This window comes from Bos grunniens, chromosome 2, assembly GCF_055505025.1.
Source record: "Bos grunniens cultivar Pamir isolate PY7600 chromosome 2, Bosgru_T2T1.0, whole genome shotgun sequence".
NCBI classification, from domain to species: Eukaryota; Metazoa; Chordata; class Mammalia; order Artiodactyla; family Bovidae; genus Bos; species Bos grunniens.
Window position 1 is genome coordinate 29,636,849 of NC_141166.1, and position 21,390 is coordinate 29,658,238.

General features: G+C 55.4%; 3 protein-coding genes and 1 long non-coding RNA gene across 40 annotated transcripts; 2 read left to right on the forward strand and 2 right to left on the reverse strand.

The window, feature by feature from the left end:
• The first annotated feature begins 228 nt into the window (after nt 1-228).
• Nucleotides 229-9,672, forward strand: ATG9A (autophagy related 9A). 29 transcript variants are annotated; one of them, XR_015141740.1, is made up of 16 exons: nt 229-345; nt 1,338-1,395; nt 1,821-1,952; nt 2,076-2,119; nt 2,639-2,703; nt 3,463-3,624; nt 3,808-3,949; nt 4,175-4,923; nt 5,008-5,102; nt 5,271-5,450; nt 5,848-6,096; nt 6,300-6,478; nt 6,585-6,702; nt 7,677-7,899; nt 8,102-8,247; nt 8,533-9,672. XR_015141740.1 is itself a non-coding variant. In XM_086338714.1 (16 exons), exons 3-16 carry the CDS (start codon nt 1,850-1,852, stop codon nt 8,536-8,538), a joined length of 2,520 nt encoding a protein of 839 aa, XP_086194840.1. In that variant the 5' UTR covers nt 229-345; nt 1,338-1,395; nt 1,821-1,849; the 3' UTR covers nt 8,539-9,672. The 29 variants fall into 29 exon arrangements, 20 of the variants coding, with proteins under 20 accessions (XP_086194840.1, XP_086194947.1, XP_086194855.1 ...); XR_015141756.1 differs by having other exon boundaries at nt 3,467-3,624; XR_015141745.1 differs by having other exon boundaries at nt 1,341-1,395.
• On the reverse strand, nt 1,732-9,976 carry LOC147377817 (uncharacterized). Its single transcript, XR_015141838.1, has 2 exons — nt 9,812-9,976; nt 1,732-2,248 (listed from the first exon to the last, which is right to left on the reverse strand). It is a non-coding gene; the product is annotated as an uncharacterized LOC147377817 (long non-coding RNA).
• A 94-nt stretch (nt 9,977-10,070) lies between these two features.
• On the forward strand, nt 10,071-17,825 carry ABCB6 (ATP binding cassette subfamily B member 6 (LAN blood group)). 2 transcript variants are annotated; one of them, XR_015141706.1, is made up of 19 exons: nt 10,071-10,908; nt 11,207-11,344; nt 11,592-11,778; nt 11,975-12,076; nt 12,244-12,427; nt 13,228-13,349; nt 13,857-13,966; nt 14,151-14,216; nt 14,388-14,513; nt 14,654-14,730; nt 14,819-14,882; nt 14,993-15,078; nt 15,299-15,356; nt 15,928-16,032; nt 16,388-16,626; nt 16,770-16,882; nt 17,127-17,221; nt 17,296-17,364; nt 17,552-17,825. XR_015141706.1 is itself a non-coding variant. In XM_086338702.1 (19 exons), the coding sequence occupies exons 1-19, from the start codon at nt 10,360-10,362 to the stop codon at nt 17,655-17,657; spliced, it is 2,532 nt and encodes an 843-aa protein (XP_086194828.1). In that variant the 5' UTR covers nt 10,071-10,359; the 3' UTR covers nt 17,658-17,825. The 2 variants fall into 2 exon arrangements, 1 of the variants encoding a protein (XP_086194828.1); XM_086338702.1 differs by having other exon boundaries at nt 16,452-16,626.
• Nucleotides 17,826-17,936: 111 nt separating this feature from the next.
• Nucleotides 17,937-20,828, reverse strand: ZFAND2B (zinc finger AN1-type containing 2B). 8 transcript variants are annotated; one of them, XM_086339207.1, is made up of 10 exons: nt 20,770-20,828; nt 20,583-20,644; nt 20,226-20,320; nt 19,854-19,985; nt 19,573-19,724; nt 19,245-19,340; nt 19,109-19,169; nt 18,956-19,023; nt 18,569-18,641; nt 17,937-18,230 (listed from the first exon to the last, which is right to left on the reverse strand). In XM_086339207.1, the coding sequence occupies exons 2-10, from the start codon at nt 20,623-20,625 to the stop codon at nt 18,177-18,179; spliced, it is 774 nt and encodes a 257-aa protein (XP_086195333.1). In that variant the 5' UTR covers nt 20,626-20,644; nt 20,770-20,828; the 3' UTR covers nt 17,937-18,176. The 8 variants fall into 8 exon arrangements, with proteins under 8 accessions (XP_086195333.1, XP_086195348.1, XP_086195293.1 ...); XM_086339222.1 differs by having other exon boundaries at nt 17,937-18,334; XM_086339167.1 differs by having other exon boundaries at nt 20,571-20,644.
• Nucleotides 20,829-21,390: the final 562 nt, after the last annotated feature.

The following is a 21,390-nucleotide window of genomic DNA, read 5'->3' on the forward strand; positions in this document are numbered from 1 at the left end:
TAACAAACTCGTCACTACGGAGGAGCGAAGAGGACAAAAGGCGTTGCTTGCATCTGAGCCCCGCCCCAGCTGGAGCGCACAATTGGTTCCCTGACTTCCAGGGCCCGCCTCTAGCCTTTAGTCCCGCCTCGGACGCCGAGCATTGGCCGTCGTGTCTCCACCCCCATGTTCATTGGCCAGGCTAACTGCGGCTGACAGTGAGTGGCAGACGCCGGGCCTAGCGCTCCCGGTCTGGTAGAGCCCAGAGGAGGCGACGGAGCCCCTGGAATCACCCGGGTCACCCTTCCTGAGGTGAAACGCGAGCCCGGTTACCGAAATCTCACGACCCGTGTCGGGCCTGGCCAGGTATGCCCGCGGAGTCCTAAGCGGACTTGCGGCGGGTAACGGGGGAAGGGGCACCGCGGGCGGGGCGGAAGCGCGCAGCCGGAATGTTTTGATAGCGGGGGCGCGCGGACGGGGGCGCGCGTGAGCGGCGGGGCCGCGCGCAAGATTGTCCGCTGTTGGGAGCCGAGCCCTTGGCCTAGGGCCGGGCGGTCTAGGGGCGCGCTGGGCTCGGGTCGTGGCAGCTGGGTGTAGGAAGGCAACCCAGCTCAGCTTGGGGTATCGGCTGTCGGACTGGCTCGATTCTTCCAACGTCCGCAGGAACCCCTGAGCCCGGGCCCGGCTGACAGGGGCTCTATGGGCCCTGGGTCTACACTGACCCTGTGAGTGGTGAGTTCCCTGAGGGCTTGGTCAGATTCTTAGGATCCAGGGCTCTCACTAACTCGGGGAATCCCACTGGGGCCAGGCTGGGCAGTGCTGCACAGCTTCAGGGTCTGCACTGACTGGGTGAGTGCCACCTAGATCATGCCTGTCTCCGGGACCAAGGGAACCCACAGTTGAGCCAGGATCTGGGTCTACACTGACCCAGTCAGGATATCCCATCTAGGAACTTTGGCTGCCTGCTGGGTGTTTGCTAGGGAAGCAACAGCAGCTCCTTTTTAGGAGAGACTCTCTTCTTGGGTTTTGGGTTTGGGACTTTGCAGACCCCAAAAGGTCCACCTAAATCCTGAGGCTGAGGTGGGGCATGGAGAAACAGTCCAGCCCTGTACAGACTCAGTCTCCACAGGTTCATTAAGACACAGCAAGGGACCCTAGAGTTGAATGAGTGGCCTCATATGAGGAGGATGTGTGCATAGCCTTAGGTTAGGAGAGGTGCCTCACAGCCTCCCTGCCACTTGCTTGGCTTCCCCTGAGCGGGGGGTGGGGGAGATTGGGGGGGTAGGGGGGAGTGGTAGGGTTGGGTTTATTTCTGTTTCCACTCCCCACTCTCTGGGGCCTGACACCTTCTCCTCCAGCAGCTGCAGAGCCAGGGCATCGAGGGCTGGAGTGGAGCTGACACTGTCCATGGAGCTGGTAGGGCCATGTGCTTATCTCAAACCTCTGTTTACAAAGTGCTTCCAAACTGCTAGTCTCTTGGGAAACCAGGGTTTCTCTAGGAGGGGAGTGGGAGGGCCCCTTCTCTCCACTGAATAGAAGATGAAACAGACCCTGCTGCCCACCCCCGCAAAAGGGGCAGAGTCTGTCTTCAGGCCAGCAAGGCCTCAGCAGACACTCAGTAAAGGCTACGGGAATGACTGACCTCATTGGTCAGTGAGTGTCTCCCAAGCCCTAAGCATGTTGCTCTCCTTGGGTTACTCCTCTTCCTCTGCCTTTAATCCAAGACGACTAGTAGTGAAGACCAAGCCCAAGGATTCTTTCTCATTCATTTCTGTTCTAGTAGGCAGGAAGAAGATGAAGGCAGGTCTAAACCTGGGTCTCTCTTTCCTCTGTACCCACAGGTTGACAGGGTGGACAGGGGGCGGTGGTGATGGCGCAGTTTGACACTGAATACCAGCGCCTAGAGGCCTCCTACAGCGATTCACCCCCTGGAGAGGAGGACCTGTTGGTGCATGTTCCTGAGGGGAGCAAGTGTGAGTTCTTGGACACGACAGCCAGAACTGGGACTTGGGGGGGAGATTTGGTGGAGGGACGCTGAGGGAGCAAGGGGCTTCCATTTCTTCGAGGCTCTGACATCTCTGCTCCTGTACCCACAGCACCTTGGCACCACATCGAAAATCTTGACCTCTTCTTCTCTCGAATATCCTTTGTGTCTCTGTGTTGGAGCTCTTGAACCTTCAGCCCCTCTCTAAGCCAGGCCCTTTGAGGGGAAGAACTTGGTGTGGGTTTGGCTCTAATCCCTTGAAGAAGAGTGGAGTGCACCTTGAACCTAGAGGCCAGGGAAATAATGACAGTTATAAATAATAATATCTGACATCTATTAAGAGCCATGTGCATTGTACTTTGTAGTATTAATTTATAAGGAACCTCTCTGAGGGTGATTCTCTTGATGGTATGCTAATAATCGTAATAATTAATGTCTTTTGACTTTGTGTCAGTTCTTTGTTAAATACTTTACATGTACTATCTCAGACCTAACAATCCTATAAGACAGGTGCTACTATACTACTACAGACAGAAGCTTAGAGAGGTTAAGTAACTTGGCCAGAGTCACGTGGCTCGAAAGTCAGAGAGCCAGGACTTCATCTCAGATACATGACACCAAAGTCTGTGCTCTTAACTGCTGCCTCTACCCACCACTTTTTCTTAACAATCGCACGTTTATAATCTACACCAGAAGAATGGTTTCACTTGTATGCTCATCGGGGAGATCTTTGAGCTCATGTAAGTACAAGGATGGATGGTGCGGTGAAGGAACACATCACAGTGTTTCCTGTCTCTGAGCTCAGCTCCTGGCCCAAACTGCCAGTGCAACTAGGTGCAAAGCTCCAAACCGCAAACCTTTATAGTTTAAGGCTGGGTGTGACACCAAGTTTTACAGCCTTATCTTTTTTAATCACTCTTATAAGGAAGGCTTTCCAAGTCCTGTCTCTTCCACAAAGAGAAGTCAGACTCATCAGAGCTCCAGTAGAATGAGCATGGTTCAGTCAGGAGGTATCAGATGCCAGATGCTTACTTGAGAAAAATGTCTCTGTTCTGCCTTGGATGTACCTTAGACCCGCTGCTGAGTAGAGGGGCTTCTAGGAGGAAGGAGCCATGTTGCTTTGCCAAAGAGTAAAGGGTGGAAAACCTGCCCTCTCTAAGAAAAGAATTCAAATCTGCAAAGGGGTTCTACAATCTCAACAGGAAATCAGGGACTGGGGACCAGAGACCACACAGTCTAAAAACCTTTAAAAGAGTGAGTGGTGGCAAAGATTACCATGAGATAGAAAAGCAGGCTGATTCTGTGGTACCTGAAGCTAAGAGCCAAAAACAGGTGCTGCCTTGGGTCTCCTGGGGCCAAGCAGTAGAGAGAGGCCCTCCATTTCCCCAGAGGCTGCTCCCTAGTCTTGGTCTGCCACTTCCAGACTCTCACTTTTTCCCAGTTATTTCACTGGTGTCTCTCTGACTCTCAGACCGCACCCCCTCTGCCCAACTCCCCAGGCAGTTCCTCTTTGTGGTTGCCTTTACCACCTTCCTGGTCAGCTGTGTGGACTACGACATCCTATTCGCCAACAAGATGGTGAACCACAGTCTTCACCCGACCGAGCCCGTCAAGGTCACTCTGCCAGATGCCTTTCTGCCTGCCCAAGTCTGTAGTGCCAGGTAAGCACTACAGGTCAGAGGGCACTAGAGCCTGTAGTTCAGCTAGCAGGTCGGGGATGGGGTGTGAGGCGGTAACATTCCCCAGAACACAGGCTCAGCCTCTCCGAATCTTTCAGGACAACATCATTTCTGCCCAGAGGCCTCAGGCCACACTCTTTCTCCCCTTCCCTGTTCCCCCACCAGGATTCAGGAAAATGGCTCCCTTATCACCATCCTGGTCATCGCTGGTGTCTTCTGGGTCCACCGGCTCATCAAGTTTATCTATAACATTTGCTGCTACTGGGAGATCCACTCCTTCTACCTGCATGCTCTGCGCATCCCCATGGTGAGACTGGGAAGCTGGGCAGTTAGCACCACAGTCCAGGATGTCTTCCACCGCCTGGGAAGGGTGGGGTATATTCCTGGGCATCAGGCAACCTCCTCCATCCTTGGTAGGTCAGGCAGGGTCTGCTTGAAGGCTCCCAAGGACCCCTGAGCCTTACACCTCATGGAGGGCAAGGGGCTGAGGCAACCACCCCACCTTCCATCCCCCGTCTCTTCCCCACCCCAGTCGGCACTTCCATACTGCACATGGCAAGAAGTGCAGGCCCGGATCGTGCAGACCCAGAAGGAGCACCAGATATGCATCCACAAGCGTGAGTTGACAGAGCTGGACATCTACCACCGCATCCTCCGGTTCCAGAACTACATGGTGGCACTGGTGAACAAGTCCCTCCTGCCCCTGCGCTTCCGCCTGCCCGGTCTCGGGGAGGTTGTCTTCTTCACCCGGGGCCTCAAGTACAACTTCGAGCTGATCCTCTTCTGGGGACCTGGCTCTCTCTTTCTCAATGAATGGAGCCTCAAGGCTGAGTACAAACGTGGGGGGCAACGGCTGGAGCTGGCCCAGCGCCTCAGCAACCGCATCCTGTGGATCGGCATTGCCAACTTCCTGCTGTGCCCCCTCATCCTCATCTGGCAGATCCTCTACGCCTTCTTCAGTTATGCCGAGGTGCTCAAGCGGGAGCCGGGCGCCCTGGGTGCGCGCTGCTGGTCGCTCTACGGCCGCTGCTACCTCCGCCACTTCAACGAGCTGGAGCACGAGCTGCAGTCCCGCCTCAACCGAGGCTACAAGCCTGCGTCCAAGTACATGAATTGCTTCTTGTCACCGCTGCTGACACTGCTGGCCAAGAACTGCGCCTTCTTCGCTGGCTCCATCCTGGCCGTGCTTATTGCCCTCACCATCTATGATGAAGACGTGCTGGCTGTGGAACACGTCCTCACTACCGTCACACTCCTGGGGGTCACCGTGACCGTGTGCAGGTGGGCCAGGGCAGCAGGGGGGGAGCAGGCTGACTGTCATTTCCAGGGAGGGCTTCCGTCTCACCACAGCCCTGATCCCACCAGGTCCTTTATCCCAGACCAGCACATGGTGTTCTGCCCTGAGCAGCTGCTCCGCGTGATCCTCGCTCACATCCACTACATGCCTGACCACTGGCAGGGTAATGCCCACCGCTCGCAGACCCGGGACGAGTTTGCCCAGCTCTTCCAGTACAAGGCAGTGAGTGGAGTTGGAGTCAGGGCCTGCTAGAGACTGGCTGACAGCTCGGTGCCGAGGGCTGGTCTCCCTCCTGCTCTCTTGTGACCTCGATCCCTTTCTTCCTCTCTAGGTGTTCATCCTGGAGGAGTTACTGAGCCCCATTGTCACACCTCTCATCCTCATCTTCTGTCTGCGCCCACGGGCCCTGGAGATTATAGACTTCTTCCGCAATTTCACCGTGGAAGTTGTCGGTGTTGGAGACACCTGCTCCTTCGCTCAGATGGATGTTCGCCAGCATGGGCATCCCCAGGTATTAGGAAAGGAGCGGGGCAGTTGGCTAGAGGTGATGCTGGCCTATGCAGCATCTTGGGGCAAACTGCAAAAGATACCCCTTCTGAGCCAACGCATCACAGAGTGGCACCCAAAATGCACCAGGGCACACACGGCTTTGTAAACAGGAGCCTGGAGTGGATTATAGCCTTAAACTTGTACCCGTGGCCAAGCTCCCCTGAGAAAGGCACAAACCAAGCAGCTAACACAGTATGTGGCTACTCGTAGGGTGGCCACTAGGGCCCCTGGACAAAATACAGCAGTGCAGTGTGGTCTCTGTCCTCCAGGGGCAAGGCCTCCCCACTCTGCCGCAGGAAAGATACCAAAAGGGCTTCTGTAAGGGGCCAGTCCTGCTCACAGCAGCCTCCTTTGTGCAGTGGCTGTCCGGTGGGCAGACGGAGGCCTCAGTGTACCAGCAGGCCGAGGATGGGAAGACAGAGTTGTCACTCATGCACTTTGCCATCACCAACCCTGGCTGGCAGCCACCACGTGAGAGCACGGCCTTCCTAGGTTTCCTGAAGGAGCAAGTTCAGCGGGATGGAGCAGCTGCTGGCCTTGCCCAAGGGGGTCTGCTCCCAGAAAATGCCCTCTTTACGTCCATCCAGTCCTTACAATCCGAGTCTGAGGTGCGTTCCTAGGGACTAGGATATGATGGGCAGAGTGGATGCCAGGAGCTGGGACTTGAGGGTGTGGGGCAGAAGGGTCCACCCCGTCAGTTTCCTTCTCTCTGTTCATTCAGTCTGTGCCACTGGGTCCTAATGTGCAGAGTCGTCAGGGACCCAGAGGCCTCCCTGTGCCCTGAGAATTCTACCACCCCTTTTATTCACAGCCACTGAGCCTTATTGCAAATGTGGTAGCTGGCTCATCCTGCCGGGGACCCCCACTGCCTAGAGACCTGCAGGGCTCCAGGCACAGGGCTGAAGTTGCCTCTGCTCTGCGCTCCTTCTCGCCTCTGCAGCCTGGTCAGGCTCCCACGGGCCGGGCTCCCAGCACCATGACAGGCTCTGGGTGAGTAGCAGTGGGCCATGAGGGGAGGGTGTGGCAGTAGCCCCCAGCAGTTTGTGCCGGTCTCAGAAATGTTGATGACTGCTGTCTGTGCTGGCGGCGGGGACAGGGTGGATGCCAGGACAGCCAGCTCCGGGAGCAGCGTGTGGGAAGGCCAACTGCAGAGCCTGGTGCTGTCAGAATATGCATCCACTGAGATGAGCCTACATGCCCTCTACATGCACCAGGTGAGTGGGCAGGAAGGGGCAGGGCCGTAGAACCAAGATGGCAGCTGAAAATAGAATTGAGGGTTTTAGACATGGAGAAGCAAGACATGGGCTCGAATCCCTTCTCTGCCATTTACCTGCTCTGCAATTTCCATTCCCCATGTTTCCTCTTCCCATCCTTTTCAGACAAGCTTACTTTCACCCAGGGCTTTTCCACACTTGTGGTTTCCCCTGCTAAGAATCCACTTCCCTGACATATCCACATGGCTCCCTCCTCATTCAGGTCTGTACCATCTCTGGCCACCCTGAGTCAAAGCCTCCCTTGCCTAGGGATCTGAATCTTCCAGTTCTGTTTTTCTCTCCATAGCATTTAGCATCATCTGACACTGTATTTTTTGCTTATTTATTTGTTTATTGTCTATCTCTTCCCACCCCATCCAAGTATATAAGCCCCAGGGAGTGAGTTGGGGTTTTTGTCTATTTTGTTTACTGCTATATCCCTAGCACCTAAAAGAGCTCCTGGCACTTAAATTCACAAACAATTTATTCTGGAATCAAATAACTGGGGAAAATGAGAGCCATTACAATCTGTGCACAGGGTTTTTCCTGGAATCTGCTGAGAATTTAACTTGGAAAACATTACATGTATTGTACATGTTATTAACATGACAGGTACTCTGAGTGAGTGGTTCTAGATGAGGCAATATAAATCAGAACTGGCCAATACCATGGTGGAGGGAAACTATTTTAGATACTCTTCTGTCCCCAACTGCTTCCCTTGTGGCTCAGCGAGTAAAGAATCTACCTGCAATGGGGGAGACCTGGGTTCGATTCCTGGGTTGGGAAGATCCCCCTGGAGAAGGAAAAGGCTACCCACTCCAGTATCCTGGCCTGGAGAATTCCACAAAATGTACAGTCCATGGGATAGCAAAGAGTCAGACACGACTGAGCAACTTCACTTTCTGTCCCCAACTAACGAATCCCCCACTTCTCAGCTCCACAAGCAGCAGGCCCAGGCTGAACCTGAGCGGCATGTGTGGCACCGCCGGGAGAGTGATGAGAGTGGGGAGAGTGCCCCTGAAGAGGGGGGAGAGGGGGCCCGGGCCACCCAGCCTATCCCCCGCTCTGCCAGCTATCCCTGTGCTGCACCCCGGCCTGGAGCTCCTGAGACCACTGCCCTGCAGGGGGGCTTCCAGAGGCGTTATGGAGGCATCACAGGTATGCACTGGGGGTACAGAAGACACAGAGCCTTCAGGGAAGAGTGGTCCTTCTGGGGCCTCTAGGGGAGGAAAGAGGTCAGAGGGACCAGATCCAAGGAGACTAGTCCCTCCCTGGTGCCTCCAACTCCCCCAGCAGCCCCAGAGCCCGTCTCCTCATTCCTGTCTGTGTGCAGACTAAGAGTACTCACTTGTGTCTGCAGATCCTGGCACAGTGCCCCGGGCTCCCTCTCACTTCTCTCGGCTGCCCCTGGGAGGATGGGCTGAAGATGGGCAGTCAGCATCAAGGCACCCGGAGCCTGTGCCTGAAGAGGGCTCAGAGGATGAGCTCCCCCCTCAGGTGCACAAGGTAAGGGCTCCAAGACCCGAAACCGACAGCCAGAAGTAGTAACTTCCAGGCTGAGGTCAAGGTTCTCATGTGAAGGGAGGTGGCCTCCTGAGCAAATGACGCTGCAACTTCTCCTCCAAAGTAGACTTCCTTCTCTCCCCTCACCAACTATGAAACCCAGGACTTGATTTTTCCTTTGCTTACCTGCCCCAGAATCAAAATTTCCTTTTCCTTTATATCCAGGCTTCTGTTGTGTAAGCAGATTGCTGAAGACCATCTCCATCACCAACCCATTTCTCTCCACAGGTATAGACAAGGCGGAGGAGGGTCCCTATGCCTCAGGATGGAGGCCGTCGTTGCCCTATCATCCCAGAGGAGGGTCCCTGTGCCCCAGGATGGAGGCCATTGCTGCCCTGCCATCCCATCCGTCTGTCATGGAGGGCTCCTGAGTGCTGCCTGGCTCCACGCGTGTGGTGTTTGTGTGTCCGTGCCTGGCCAAGGGAGGTGCCAATGCTGGGCTCGCCACAGCCCCAGGAGAGAGAGGGGGGCCTAGGAAACAGGGCACACGGGACTCTAGCCTCATCCCCAGAACCCCCCTTGGCTCAGAGTGTGGTGCTAGAAACTGGTCCCCAGCCCAGCCCCAGTACTGCCACCTTTGCACCCACCCCTGCAAGTCTCCAGAGGACTGCCCACCCCAGAAGCTGCCAAGCAGGGAGAACGTGTGCCAACTGTGGAGTGGGGAGGTTGGGCCTGGACCCTCAACCTCTGCAGCCTCCCTCCCCACCCCCGAACAGATGAGCAGCTCAGGCTGTGGCCCTTACCTCACCCCCAGTTCTCTCCCAGTGCTGCAGCCTGCTCACCTCTCCCCTGCTTCCTGCACATACATCACTGGCATGTTTGCCACTTGCTCCCCTTCTGTTCCTTTGCTCCCCCCTTCTGTTCAGCTTTTGCTTTGTGTTGGTGTGGAAGCTTTAGCTCCCAGCTCCCCTCATGCTATCTTTTGACACTAAGAAGGAAGGTTTCTAAACTGTGGAGCAGGGATGGAAAGTCTTTGCTGTCCTCTCCAACATTTTAGGATGGGCCCCTGGGAGACTTGAGGCCTTCCTGGCCCCCATTGCTGCTTATTGTACCCCGTACCACCTGCACATGGGATGGAAAGGGCCGGAGTGTGACTTCGGCTGTCTGTCTCCCAGCAAGAGCGCTCTGGCCTGCATCCCGCTGTCCCGAGACGGGGATGGAGGGGCGACAGGATGGCTTCGCCCTCTGCTGTGGGCTGCCGCATTGCATGCTGGGACCCAACTCCTTTCCCTCCCCCCGCCCCCCTCCCCCAGCTCGGGTCCGCTGCGGGTGAGCGGTTGAACTACGCAGCCGCAGCCGAACTTACAGCGGAAAGGGGTGGGGGACCGTGTACAGCTTGACAACCTTTAATAAAGAAGGGACTGACTAGGTCGCGGCTTGTTGTCCGGAGCGGCCAGGGTTTGGAGGGGCAGGAGGGGTGGGGAGTCTGTGAACCACCCAGGTGGCTGGGAACTGCGTGTCCGCCCCGTGAGAAAGCTGGTCTATGCGATCACTTGGATATACCGACCTAGCGGGCGAGCAGAAGGGCAGCTTCCCGAACCATGGTTCCTTGGAGGTCAAGGACTTCGGCAGGACGTGCGGTCAGATTTCCCGCCCTGAGCACGTGACCATGCCGGCTCCGCCCGTCTATTTTGCCCTTTGCGTGCACCATCCCCCTCCTCGCCCCTTCGGAGACTTTCGACCAATGGGGACCTGAGTAGGGACCAGGGGCGGCCCCGGTGGGCGGGGCTGCTGAGGAAGAGAGTCGCTGGAGTCGGACGTTGAACACTCCCGTGGGTTCGGACCCGGCCGGAGGGCCACCTGCCGCGAGCAGCGGCCGAACGGCGGAGATAGCGTACGTGCCCGGCGTGAGTGCGTGGCGGCGGCGCGTGCGCGAAGCGAGTGGGTGGTGTGGCCGGGTCCACGTGCGACCCTGCCCGGCGACCCCCGCGGCTCAGCGCCCAGAGGATCCATGACCCGAGATACTCGGGATTCTGCGCCCCGCCCCGAGCGGCCGCCGCTCCAGTTCTTTTGTCCCTTAGTCCCCGCAGTCTCGGTCGGTGACCACGCATTGCCATGGTGACTGTGGGCAACTTCTGTGAGGCCGAGGGACCCGCGGGTCCGGTCTGGGCGAAGGGTGGGCTCAGCCCCTGCTTCTTCTTTACGCTCGTGCCCTCGATTCTGATGGCCCTGGGGGCTCTGGCCTTGGTGCCGGCTTTTCCCTGCAGACGTCCGGAGGGGCCTGGTGGCGCCGACAGGGTGTCTTGGGCAGCCGGCCCTCGCGTCGCTCCCTATGTGCTGCAGCTGCTTCTGGCCACACTTCAGGTAGCGCTGCCCCTAGCCGGCCTCGTTGGCCGGGTGGGCACTGCCCAGGGTGCCCCATTACCAGGCTACCTTTTCCTGGCTTCTGTACTGGGGACTGTGGCCAGCGCCTGTGGTCTGGCGATGCTCGTGACCGAACGGAGCCAGGCACTGCAGAAGCTAGCAATGGGCGTCTGGATCAAGTTCAGGCACAGTCCGGGTCTCCTGCTCCTCTGGACTGTGTCTTTTGCAGCCGAGAATTTGGCCCTGGTGTCTTGGAACAACCCACAATGGTGGTGGGCAAGGGCGAACTTGAGCCAGCAGGTGAGGGACCTCGTGGGGGGAGGGGGAAGCGTGGCGTGTCTGCTAACATTGCTTCCAGGCTTTTCAAATGCCTTTAAGAAAGGGAAGAAAGGAGGGGCCAGTGCTGCTGGGAGCTGATAGCCAGCTGGTGGGGAGTGGCAGTGCTGAGTCACTGTAGACTTTTTTAAAACCTATTAGATGCTGGGCCCCTGAAGAGGACCTGGGTGTGTGTACTACCCCAGTGCCCAGCCCTGTTACAAGTAGTGAAAATGGGACTTTGGCCCTCAGTGATAGTCTCCCCGCCTATGTTTAATTCTAGGTTCAGTTTAGCCTGTGGGTGCTGCGGTATGTGGTCTCCGGAGGGCTTTTTGTCTTGGGACTCTGGGCCCCTGGACTTCGACCGCAGTCTTATACCTTGCGGGTCAATGAAGAGGATCAAGATGTAGAGAGGAGCCAGGTACATCTCAATTTCTAAAACTTAGGGTCTATTGTAATTCCATTCCCCGTCATCATTTCTACTCATCGTAATAACTCACTTCTTTCCTAAATCTAAATCCCTGTTAGCCTTTCTGAGCCCATCAGGGGTCACGTGTGGGTCCAAGTTAACCTGGGAGCTATAATCCCATACGTTTTCCTTAGGGGGTTTCTGGCTAATGCCATTTTGATTTCTGAGCTCCCCTCCCCTACATGTTTCACCATCCTAGGTTCCATCAACAGAGGGGCCACCGAGGTCTACCTGGCGAGACCTAGGCAGGAAGCTCCGCCTACTGAGTGGCTACCTGTGGCCTCGGGGGAGTCCAGCTCTGCAGTTTGTTGTGCTCATCTGCCTGGGGCTCATGGGGTTGGAGCGGGGACTGAATGTGTTGGTCCCCATCTTCTATAGGGACATAGGTGAGGGGGAGAAGGATGGGGTCAGCTTAGCACTCTGGTCCTTCATTGGCCTGGATGGTGGCAGAGACTAGCCCAGGGAAGTGTGACAGAGTTGAGAACTGGGTGGTTAGTAGAGGCTGTGGCTGGTGCCTAGGGCAGTTTCTCCCAAAGAGAGTGCTAGGGTCTCTGAGTGGGCTTGGACTCATTTTCTCCATAGTGAACTTGCTGACCCAGAAGGCACCTTGGAACTCCCTGGTCTGGACGGTCATCATCTATGTCTTCCTCAAGTTCCTCCAGGGGGGTGGCACTGGCAGTACAGGTATGAGGGACTCTGCTCTCACCCCGGTTGGTATTGGCCGCTGTCCCTCCTCCCACAGGCATCCCTCCCCCAGGCCCCTCGGTGCTCTCAGACCTTTCACATCTTGCTGCTGGGCTGACGTCATTGGGCCACTCAGCCCTACTGAGGCCTTCCCTGGCTCCCCGCAGGCTTCGTGACCAACTTGCGCACGTTCCTGTGGATCCGGGTGCAGCAGTTCACCTCGAGGCAGGTGGAACTGCGCCTCTTCTCCCATCTGCACGAGCTTTCACTGCGCTGGCACCTGGGGCGCCGCACAGGGGAGGTGCTGCGGATCGTGGACCGGGGCACGTCCAGTGTCACGGGGCTGCTCAGGTGCCATGCCAATGGAAAGGGAGGGCAGGGCTGGGGACGCTGGTGGAGGGGCTGTCAGGACAACTCACCCAGCTGGAGGAGTTGCCTCTCTGTCCTCTTTTTTTTTCTGAAATTATAAAATTAATATACACATGCCCTCATAATAATTCCAATGAAGCAGACAGAGCAAATCTCTCTTGAATTCCACTCACTAGAGGTTCCCACTCTGTTTAGTATGTAGAGTTCTGCTTTTTTGCATTTTTTTACATATGTACATGTAGAACTAGTAGGTATTGTGGAGGTGTTTCCTAAAACAGATGGTATCATGATGTAGGTGTCATTTCTCAGAATGGCTTTATTATCAAAATGTTAGGGAGATGTGTTCTTATCTGGGCTTCCCTGGTGGCTCAGTGGTAAAGAATCTGCCTTCCAAGCAGGAGAGGCAGGTTCAATCTCTGGGTTGGGAAGATCCCCTGGAGAAGGAAATGGCAACCCATTCCAGTATTCTTGCCTGGAGAATTCCATGGACAGAGGAGCCTGGCGTGCTACAGTCCCCAGGGTTGCAAAGAGTCAGACACAACTTAGTGATTAAATAACAACATTCTCATTCATACGTGAAGATCTTTCTCATGCATTGTAATTGATCCAAAGCATTCTATGGTTTATTTAGCCATAATAAGGGGCATTGATTCTTAAGGGGCATTTAGCTTGATTCTAGTCTGTTGCTATGGAAAACAAAACACTATGGCAAAATCCTCCTAGGTAGAATTGCTGGCTCTGAGCCCTTAAACTATTCTTCGTTGCTTGACTTTGCCTCCTAGCTACCTAGTATTCAACATCATTCCCACACTGGCCGACATCATCATTGGCATCGTCTACTTCAGCATGTTCTTCAATGCTTGGTTTGGCCTCATTGTGTTCCTGTGCATGGGTTTTTACCTTGGTGAGTGATGAGAGATGGTTTGATGAAACCATCTCCCTGAACCATTTATGGAGTGCCTTGAACATGAGTCCTGCCCCAACTCAGATGGCCCAGCTTTGAGAGGCTGTAGATCAGTGGGCTCCAATAGGCTCCTGCTGCTCCCCAGTGTGATGGATGAGCATCCTCTGTCATGGAAACCCCAACTCTCCCTAGGGAAGGACATCCTGGTCACTTTAGATTCCCGCTGTGAATCTCAAGTCAAGGAGGAACTTCATGTGATAGGATGCAGCTTGCTTCCATTGGTTCACCAAAACTGTTTTCACACAGGCTTTATGCGGACTGTGATGATGTATTGGACACAGCCCCTTCCCTCAGGGAGCTTAAGACTCCCTTCCTTGGGAATCTGGGTCCCTGGGTTATAGCACAGGGTTATTGTACACGTGACCAGCAGCAGACATACATGTGGTCGCTGCTGCTGGGAGTGACTTGCTCTCTTCTGTTCCCTCTCCCTCTCCTGTCACTCTCTAGCCCTGACCATTGTGGTCACTGAGTGGAGAACAAAGTTTCGACGGGCTATGAATATGCAGGAGAATGCTACCCGGGCCCGGGCTGTGGACTCTTTGCTAAACTTTGAGACGGTAACGGAGACCTCGGTGGCAGTTTTGTGAGGTTTGGAGATGTAGAGGAGTGTGCCTGGGGTCATTGGGGCTGACAAGGAGCAGGGAGGATGCGAAGTGTGCTGCTTACAATCAGGGAGGAAGGATGGGGAATGGAGCTGAAAGCTGTGGCTGTGTGAAACAGCACTGGTTTGAAATTCATCAGGTGAAGTATTACAACGCAGAGAGTTATGAAGTGGAACGCTATCGTGAGGCCATCATCAAATATCAGGTGAGGATGCTGGTTTGAGGCCTACTGAGAGCAACAGCCGGGACTTGTGGAATCACCAGGCCTGAGAGGAGTAAAATTTGGGCTGTGAGGTTGATGTGCCTGGGCCCAGGTTGGGATTTGGTGACTGTCAACATGTATATGACATTCCTTCCTTGTTTGTCATTGCCCAAGAGTTTAGAGTGGAAGTCAAATGCTTCACTGGTTCTGCTAAATCAGACCCAGAACCTGGTGATTGGACTTGGGCTCCTCGCCGGCTCCCTGCTTTGTGCTTACTTTGTCACTGAGCAGAAGCTACAGGTGAGGGAACTGTCCTGGGCCTGGGTACTTTGTCTAGGCCATCAGGTTCATGGGTGGGAAGGAGGTAGCGGGTAGCTAGTGGGCAGGGTGACAGCCCACCAGCCTCCTGTGACCCTGTCCTCATCCCTGTATGTCCACAGGTCGGGGACTTTGTACTGTTTGGCACCTACATCATCCAGCTGTACATGCCTCTCAACTGGTTTGGCACCTACTACAGGTAACCTGATGCCAGCCCTCACCTGTCCAGGGTGCACTGTTATCTCCCCAGCTCCCGAGAGGAGCTCCAACCAGCCCTCTTCTTGCAGGATGATTCAGACCAACTTCATCGACATGGAGAACATGTTTGACCTGCTGAAAGAGAAGACAGAAGTGAGTGAGGAGAGAGGAGTGGGTTTGTAGGGAGTGGGAGCTGGCATGGTGTTCCTCGTGTCTGGAAGATACCAGGCCTGTAATGGCACACAATGGTGGCACTCTCCCAGGTGAAGGATCTTCCCGGCGCAGGGCCCCTTCGCTTTCAGAGGGGTCAGATTGAGTTTGAAAACGTGCACTTCAGTTATACTGATGGGTGAGCCCCTCCCCTTCCACTGTCCCGCAGTCCCCTTTCCGTGTCCATTTACACACTGCTCCTCCCCTTGCCCCACCCTCCCCCCACCCCGCTTCTCAGCCCACCACCATCTGGGAAGACAGCCTGAGTGAGAGGTAGCAGGGCCCAGCAGTAGCTCTCGTGGTGGAGGGGACCCTGGCAGTACAGCCAGCCTGTCGACCATGCTCACCCTTCCTTGCAGGCGGGAGACCCTGCAGGATGTGTCCTTCACCGTGATGCCTGGACAGACACTGGCCCTGGTGAGAGGAGACCCAGCCAGCTGACCCAGACTCCTTGAGCTTCCCTTATTTCAGTGCCCATGGTAGCTGGGGACCCAGGCTGTGGAGGTCAGAGAGCCGTGTCTTATTGGGTCACAGGACTGAATGTGGCAGCCTCCATGGACATTGATGGCCTCTTGGAGAGAAAGCCTTAAAAGCCAATGGGCCTGAGAATGTTTTTCCTTCCTTTTTTAAAAAAAATTTTTTTTTTTGGTTGTGGTGGCTCTTAATTGCTGTGTGAAGGCTTTCTCTAGCTGCAGTGAGCAGGAGCTACTCTGTTGCAGTGCACAGGCTTCTCATTGTGGTGGCTTCTCCTGTTACAGAGCACAGGCTTCAGGCACATGGGCTTCAGGAGTTGCAGCACGCAGGCTCAGTAGTTACGGCTCTCGGGCTCTAGAGTACAAGCTCAGTAGTTGTGGTGCATGGGCTGAGGTGCTCCGAGACATGTGGAATCTTCCCAGACCGGGGAGCAAACCCATGTGCCCGGGTGGGCAGATTTTTAGCCACTGCACCACCAGGGAAGTCCTTTCTCCCTCTGTTTTTCATGCAACAGGTGGGCCCATCGGGAGCGGGGAAGAGCACAGTTTTGCGTCTGCTATTTCGCTTCTATGACATCAGCTCCGGCTGCATCCGAATAGATGGGCAGGACGTTTCACAGGTAAGGATGCTCGAGGGAAGACTATAATTTATGGGCCCATATGTGAAAGAATGGTGGGTGCTGGGCATCCAGGGAGTAGAGAAAGAGCTGTCACCCCTGCAAAAAGCTGGGTCAGGAGACCTCAGCCTTTCTAGCGGCACATGGTCTGTATAAGGAAAGTAGTCATAGGAGTGATTCCTAGGATGCCGTATGAGGCACAAAGATCTGCAGCCATCCAGGGCAGCAGGGAGAGAAAATGAATTTACTATCAACAGGGAAACAGAGAGATTAAGTGACTTGCCCACACAGCTGAGGTCTGGGGAGGTGAAGGCAGGACTCTCATGCAGAGTCTCTCATCTCATGTGCTTCCCACCAGCCCATCCTACCTTCCAGGCCTGGAGGGATCTCACAGTCCAGAGTATATGGTCTTTTGGCCCCAGGTGACCCAGGCCTCTCTCCGGTCTCACATTGGAGTCGTGCCCCAGGACACTGTCCTCTTCAATGACACCATTGCCAACAATATCCGCTACGGCCGCATCACAGCTGGGAACGACGAGGTGAAGGCTGCGGCTCAGGCTGCAGGCATCCACGATACCATCACAGCTTTCCCTGAAGGTGAGCCTCCCCTTCAGGGTCTACCCCCACCCAGTTCAGGCCTTTTACTGCCTCTGACATCCATTCTACCCCGTCCTTGCCCATCTGGTCACAGAAACCAAGTGTAGTACATGTGACTTGAGAGAGGTGGGCAATTTCCGCAGGGTATGATACCCAGGTGGGCGAGCGGGGACTGAAGCTGAGTGGTGGGGAGAAACAGCGTGTCGCCATTGCTCGCACCATTCTCAAGGCTCCAGACATTGTTCTGCTGGACGAGGTGAGGGCCCTGAGATGCCTTGTCCCCCTCCTTCCTCCCTGAGCCTGTGCCCAGCCATTCCTGCTGAACACCGTTCTTCATGTAGGAGAGCCAGCACAAATGCATGTTTTACAAAAATACATAACAGTTTTCAAGCGCAAAACAAGGTCCTTTTTGATTCCTGAGGCCTCAGCCCGCCACTTGCATCCTCCTCCCACCAGGGACCTGGTGGGAGGGACAGTTTTACCTAAGTCCCTCTCTGTAGGCAACGTCTGCGTTGGATACCCATAATGAGAGGGCCATCCAAGCTTCTCTGGCCAAAGTCTGCGCCAACCGCACCACCATCGTGGTGGCACACAGGTATGGGACAGGCAGCAGGTGGGGGCCCCCCTCGGGTGTCGTGGTGGGTGACTGACTGACCTCTGACCTCTCAGGCTCTCCACGGTGGTCAGTGCTGACCAGATCCTTGTCATCAAGGATGGCCGCATCGTGGAGCGAGGACGGTAAGGGACACAGCATGATAAACAGGGAAGGACCTCTGAAGTGGGGGCCCCAAGGAAAGGTCGTGGAATCCCAGGGGTTTCTGGAAGGATCTCCCTCACCAGTTCCTTGTCATCTCAGACTGGTGGCAAGGACTCTTGGGGTATAAATAACAGTTGGTTGGGACTTACATTTTTCTCCTTGCCCCAGGCACGAGGCTCTGCTGTCCCGAGGTGGGGTGTATGCTGACATGTGGCAGCTACAGCAGCAGGGACAAGAAGTCCCTGAAGACACCAAGCCCCAGACTAAGGCATGATGACAAAAGCTGTGGCCACTTCCTTCCTGAAGGATAGCTCTGATGGGAATACACTGTATCCCTCTTCCCTGCCATGTTTCATCCTGGTCTTGGTGCTAGCTACAGTGATGGAACGGGGACTTTCAGAAGAGCATTGTGGGGGAAATAAAAGTGTGGACTGTGTTAGGATCACTGACTTTGTGGTGTGGGGAACTACAGCAGGCCTCCACGGCAGGTCAGATGAGCATTCTTGATGGGACTCTTCTGTTTTTGATTGGAAAAGAGAAAGAAAGACACCACTTTGTTGTCTTACAGACTGCCCATCCTTTATTGTTTCTAGGCCCCCCTCCCTGCCCCCTATACATGGAGGGGAGCCCCAGTATATGGGGGATGACAAGATGCAGGGGGGCCGAGTGGGACCTGGCCAGGGAGCAGTTCAGAGCGGCTCACTCCCATGCAGCTGGAGCGGCCAGCAGAGCCCTCTGTAGGCTCAGCTCCACATGCTGTTTCTCCAGATGCTCCCTGGAGGTGGCCTCCACGTCACTCCTCTTCGTCTTCACTCTGGCTGCTCCGGGCCTCCTCTCCCTGTGGACCCTAGAGGTGCGAGGGCCACAGTCTTCCTCAGCTGAGCCTCCCTCCCCAAGCCCAGGACCCTAGCACAGGTTGCAGTTGGACGGCTTCAAGCTGCGGCTTTGAGCCTGGAGCAAGGGGAAGGGAAGGAGAGGAAGACAGGGTGCAACGTCAAGGAAATGAGGGACAGTCCTTACTGCAGAGCTCAGCATGCGCTATGAGTGGAGTCATAAGGAAAATAAAAGGATAAACACCATCATAAACTCTACCACTTGGAAGAACACCCTCCCTGCCTTCCCCCCTACCCCGAAAACTCCTTACTTACTCCCAGCACAGGGCCCATCTCTACGCCATCCTCATACCTGCTGCTGTCGGTATTCTGCCTCACTGGCCGATAGTGCTTGTGCTAAAGCTAAGTCTTCTTCCTCCTGAGAACTGGGAGGGAGGAACAGCTTAATTAGTATCTAAAATGTGAGCATCTCCTCTGTTAGGCATCACTGTGCTGAGCCCTTCTAAGTACTGTTTCAATTCTCACATGTAGGTTTTTACAGGATCTTGGTATTGTCCTTATTTTATTGAACATATTAAGACCCTAATGGGCCAAAGAACTTGTCCAAGGTCATATAGTTCAAAAACTTAATTTTGAGCCCAAGTTCCTATTATCCTGCATTGGATGACAGCAGTCCCACCTCCCTCCCTCCAGACTGAGCCTTCATCCACACCCCACCCTTTTACCAGTGAGTAGGTACCTTGGGACCTGGGGTTTGGTCTCTGCCAGGGACAGTTCCAGGGCTCGTTGCAGAGCCTCATCCTCACTCTGCAAAAGGAAAAATAAGACCAGGTGCCTTGGACTTCACTCTCTGTGGGTCTGCTTCTGTCCATCCAACCTCTGCCCCACTCACCAAGCCACTTTGCAAAGTAATCACTGGAGCGGCTGTCCGGGTTGGAGACTGAGTTTTGGCTCTATGGCAGATATTCAAGAGGCTCAGGTCAAAGATGCGAAGGGAAAAAAGGGGGAGGGGAAACAGGCAGGCCTACCTGCTGGTAGAGGAAGACGAAGGCAAGGTCTGGTTTGGGCTGGGGGTGGTCTTTGTAGAAGAAGCCAGGGTTTGTGCTCTGGAGATGGCAGCCAGTCTGTAGGAAGAGACACTTTGGGCATGCCTCCAGGCACGTTTGCCTTACAAGTTCCTCCCACCCCTGACCCAGGAAGTCAGGAGGGGAGCTCCTCCAAAAGATCTGGAAAACATGCACTTGAAAAAGAAAGAAAAGACTCCCTAGCCAAAGGAGATAGGGTGAAGCTTCCCAACTGTTATGACAAAGGTTCATTCAGGTCCCAAAGGCAAGTAGAGAACTTGGTTGCAATTACCCTGCCCTACTGGTGGGGTGCCCCTCCCCAGAGCAATCATGGTCCAGTGGGTGACGGTGCTTGATGCAGAAATTTCGGCCACAGCGGTCGCAGGTCAGTTTCATCATTTCCCGCTGCCGGCAGCCAGCGCGTTCACACTTATTGGTGAAGATCTGAGGTGGAGTAGGAAGGATTGTCTCTGCTGAGATCTCTGCTCCCTTTTCAGTCCTGTCCTAACAGCTGTGCAGAGTTCCAGGCGTTTGTAGTCCCATGTGACCATGGTTGATCCCTCTAACACTTACCTTACGTTTTTGTTGAGCTGGATCTGAGCGACAGTCTCGGTCAATGTGCTCCCCAACAGCACGGTCAGGGGACTCCCCTCTGGCCACAGGTACAGGCACGTTACAGAGCGGGCATACAGGTACCTGGATATCCTATAGTTAGGGAGCAGGGTTCGGTCTGTGGCCTACTCCCAGTCCAGCCAGATCTCTGGTCCTGAGAGAATCCCCCTGAAAGAGCCTGGACATGCCCTCCATAAACGCAAAAGGAAATAATGTTCCCAGCACTGAGCCTCAAGAAGACAATAAAGGAGGGGAAATGTGAGGCAGAGGGCTTCCGGAGATTTTGCACGCATCCTCCACCCGCCCCCTTTCATCCTCAGACCGCCCCCTCACCTTTTGGTAAGCAGATCCACAGTGATGCTGGGCGTAGGCCACATGGTCTGCGCAGAAGATGCCCGAACAGGCATCGCACTTGAGCGGCAGAAAATCTGCAGGAAATGGGTCAGACTGCAGGTCCAGTGGGACCTCGACGTTCCTGCTCACTCAAGCCTTCCACTCAGGGGCAGGAAAACACTGCCGTACTAGGAACCAACTGGACCCTGGCCCTACTCCACTATCTCCTACGCCACGCCCCAAGCTCGAGCCCCGCCCTCCTCGGGCACTGCCAGCCCAGGAGCCCGCCACTCCGCCCGGCCCCGCCTCTCGCGTGCTCCGCCCCTCACCCCTTCACCCGCTTACCCAAGCGCTTACAGCTCGGCTCCGAACAGTGAGCCCCAAGGTCCGGAAACTCCATCGCCGGGCCGGACGGGGACCTGCTGGGAGAGGACGCGATGCTGAGCTCCCCGAGGGCTCCAGCTCTGGGTCCAAATCGCGACCCCGTACTCTGGGGGGAACTCCTTGTCCCGCCCCTTCCTCCCCCCGACCCAGCCCGCTTTACCGGAGCGTCAGAGCCTCCCGGACCGCAGTTCTCACTCCTCCCTTGGCGCGCGCGGGCGCGTGACGTCATCGCGCAGGGCGGGCACGTCTCTCGCTGTCGGCGGGGGCGGGGCGCATCCCGGAAGAGCCGAGGCTCGCCCCTCCTGTTTTGCCAGGCGTCCGGGAGCTGGATGGTGTCTCCAGGGCTACCGAGTGGCCGCGGGTGGGTTTGGCCTCGAAGGCGTTAGGGCGGGCGAAGACAAGGAGAGATTACATCTTCGAGGCTCAGGTGGTTTGGGGTCTTTCACAACTGGGTCCTTCGCCTGCTTCTCGGCACCCTCCCCCAGCCATTTAGTTCACAATCGCTGCTATACCTACTCTACGAACTGAAAACACCCATGTTTCTGTGAGATACACATTTTTCTTCAGAGCCGTAGCTCCTCCACGTTTGGTTTCGCTGTCCTTTGGTAAGACTTCTCTGACCCTCCTCAGTTTGAGCCCAGTGCATCTCTTGTGGTTTCCCGTCGTTCTTTTCTAGCATCCTATCACCTTATTGTAATCATCTCTTCTCTCACTCCCTCACTGCCCCCTTCCCACATAAATATAGTGGTAAGACGAACCACGTCTGCCTTCGCTTGAGTCG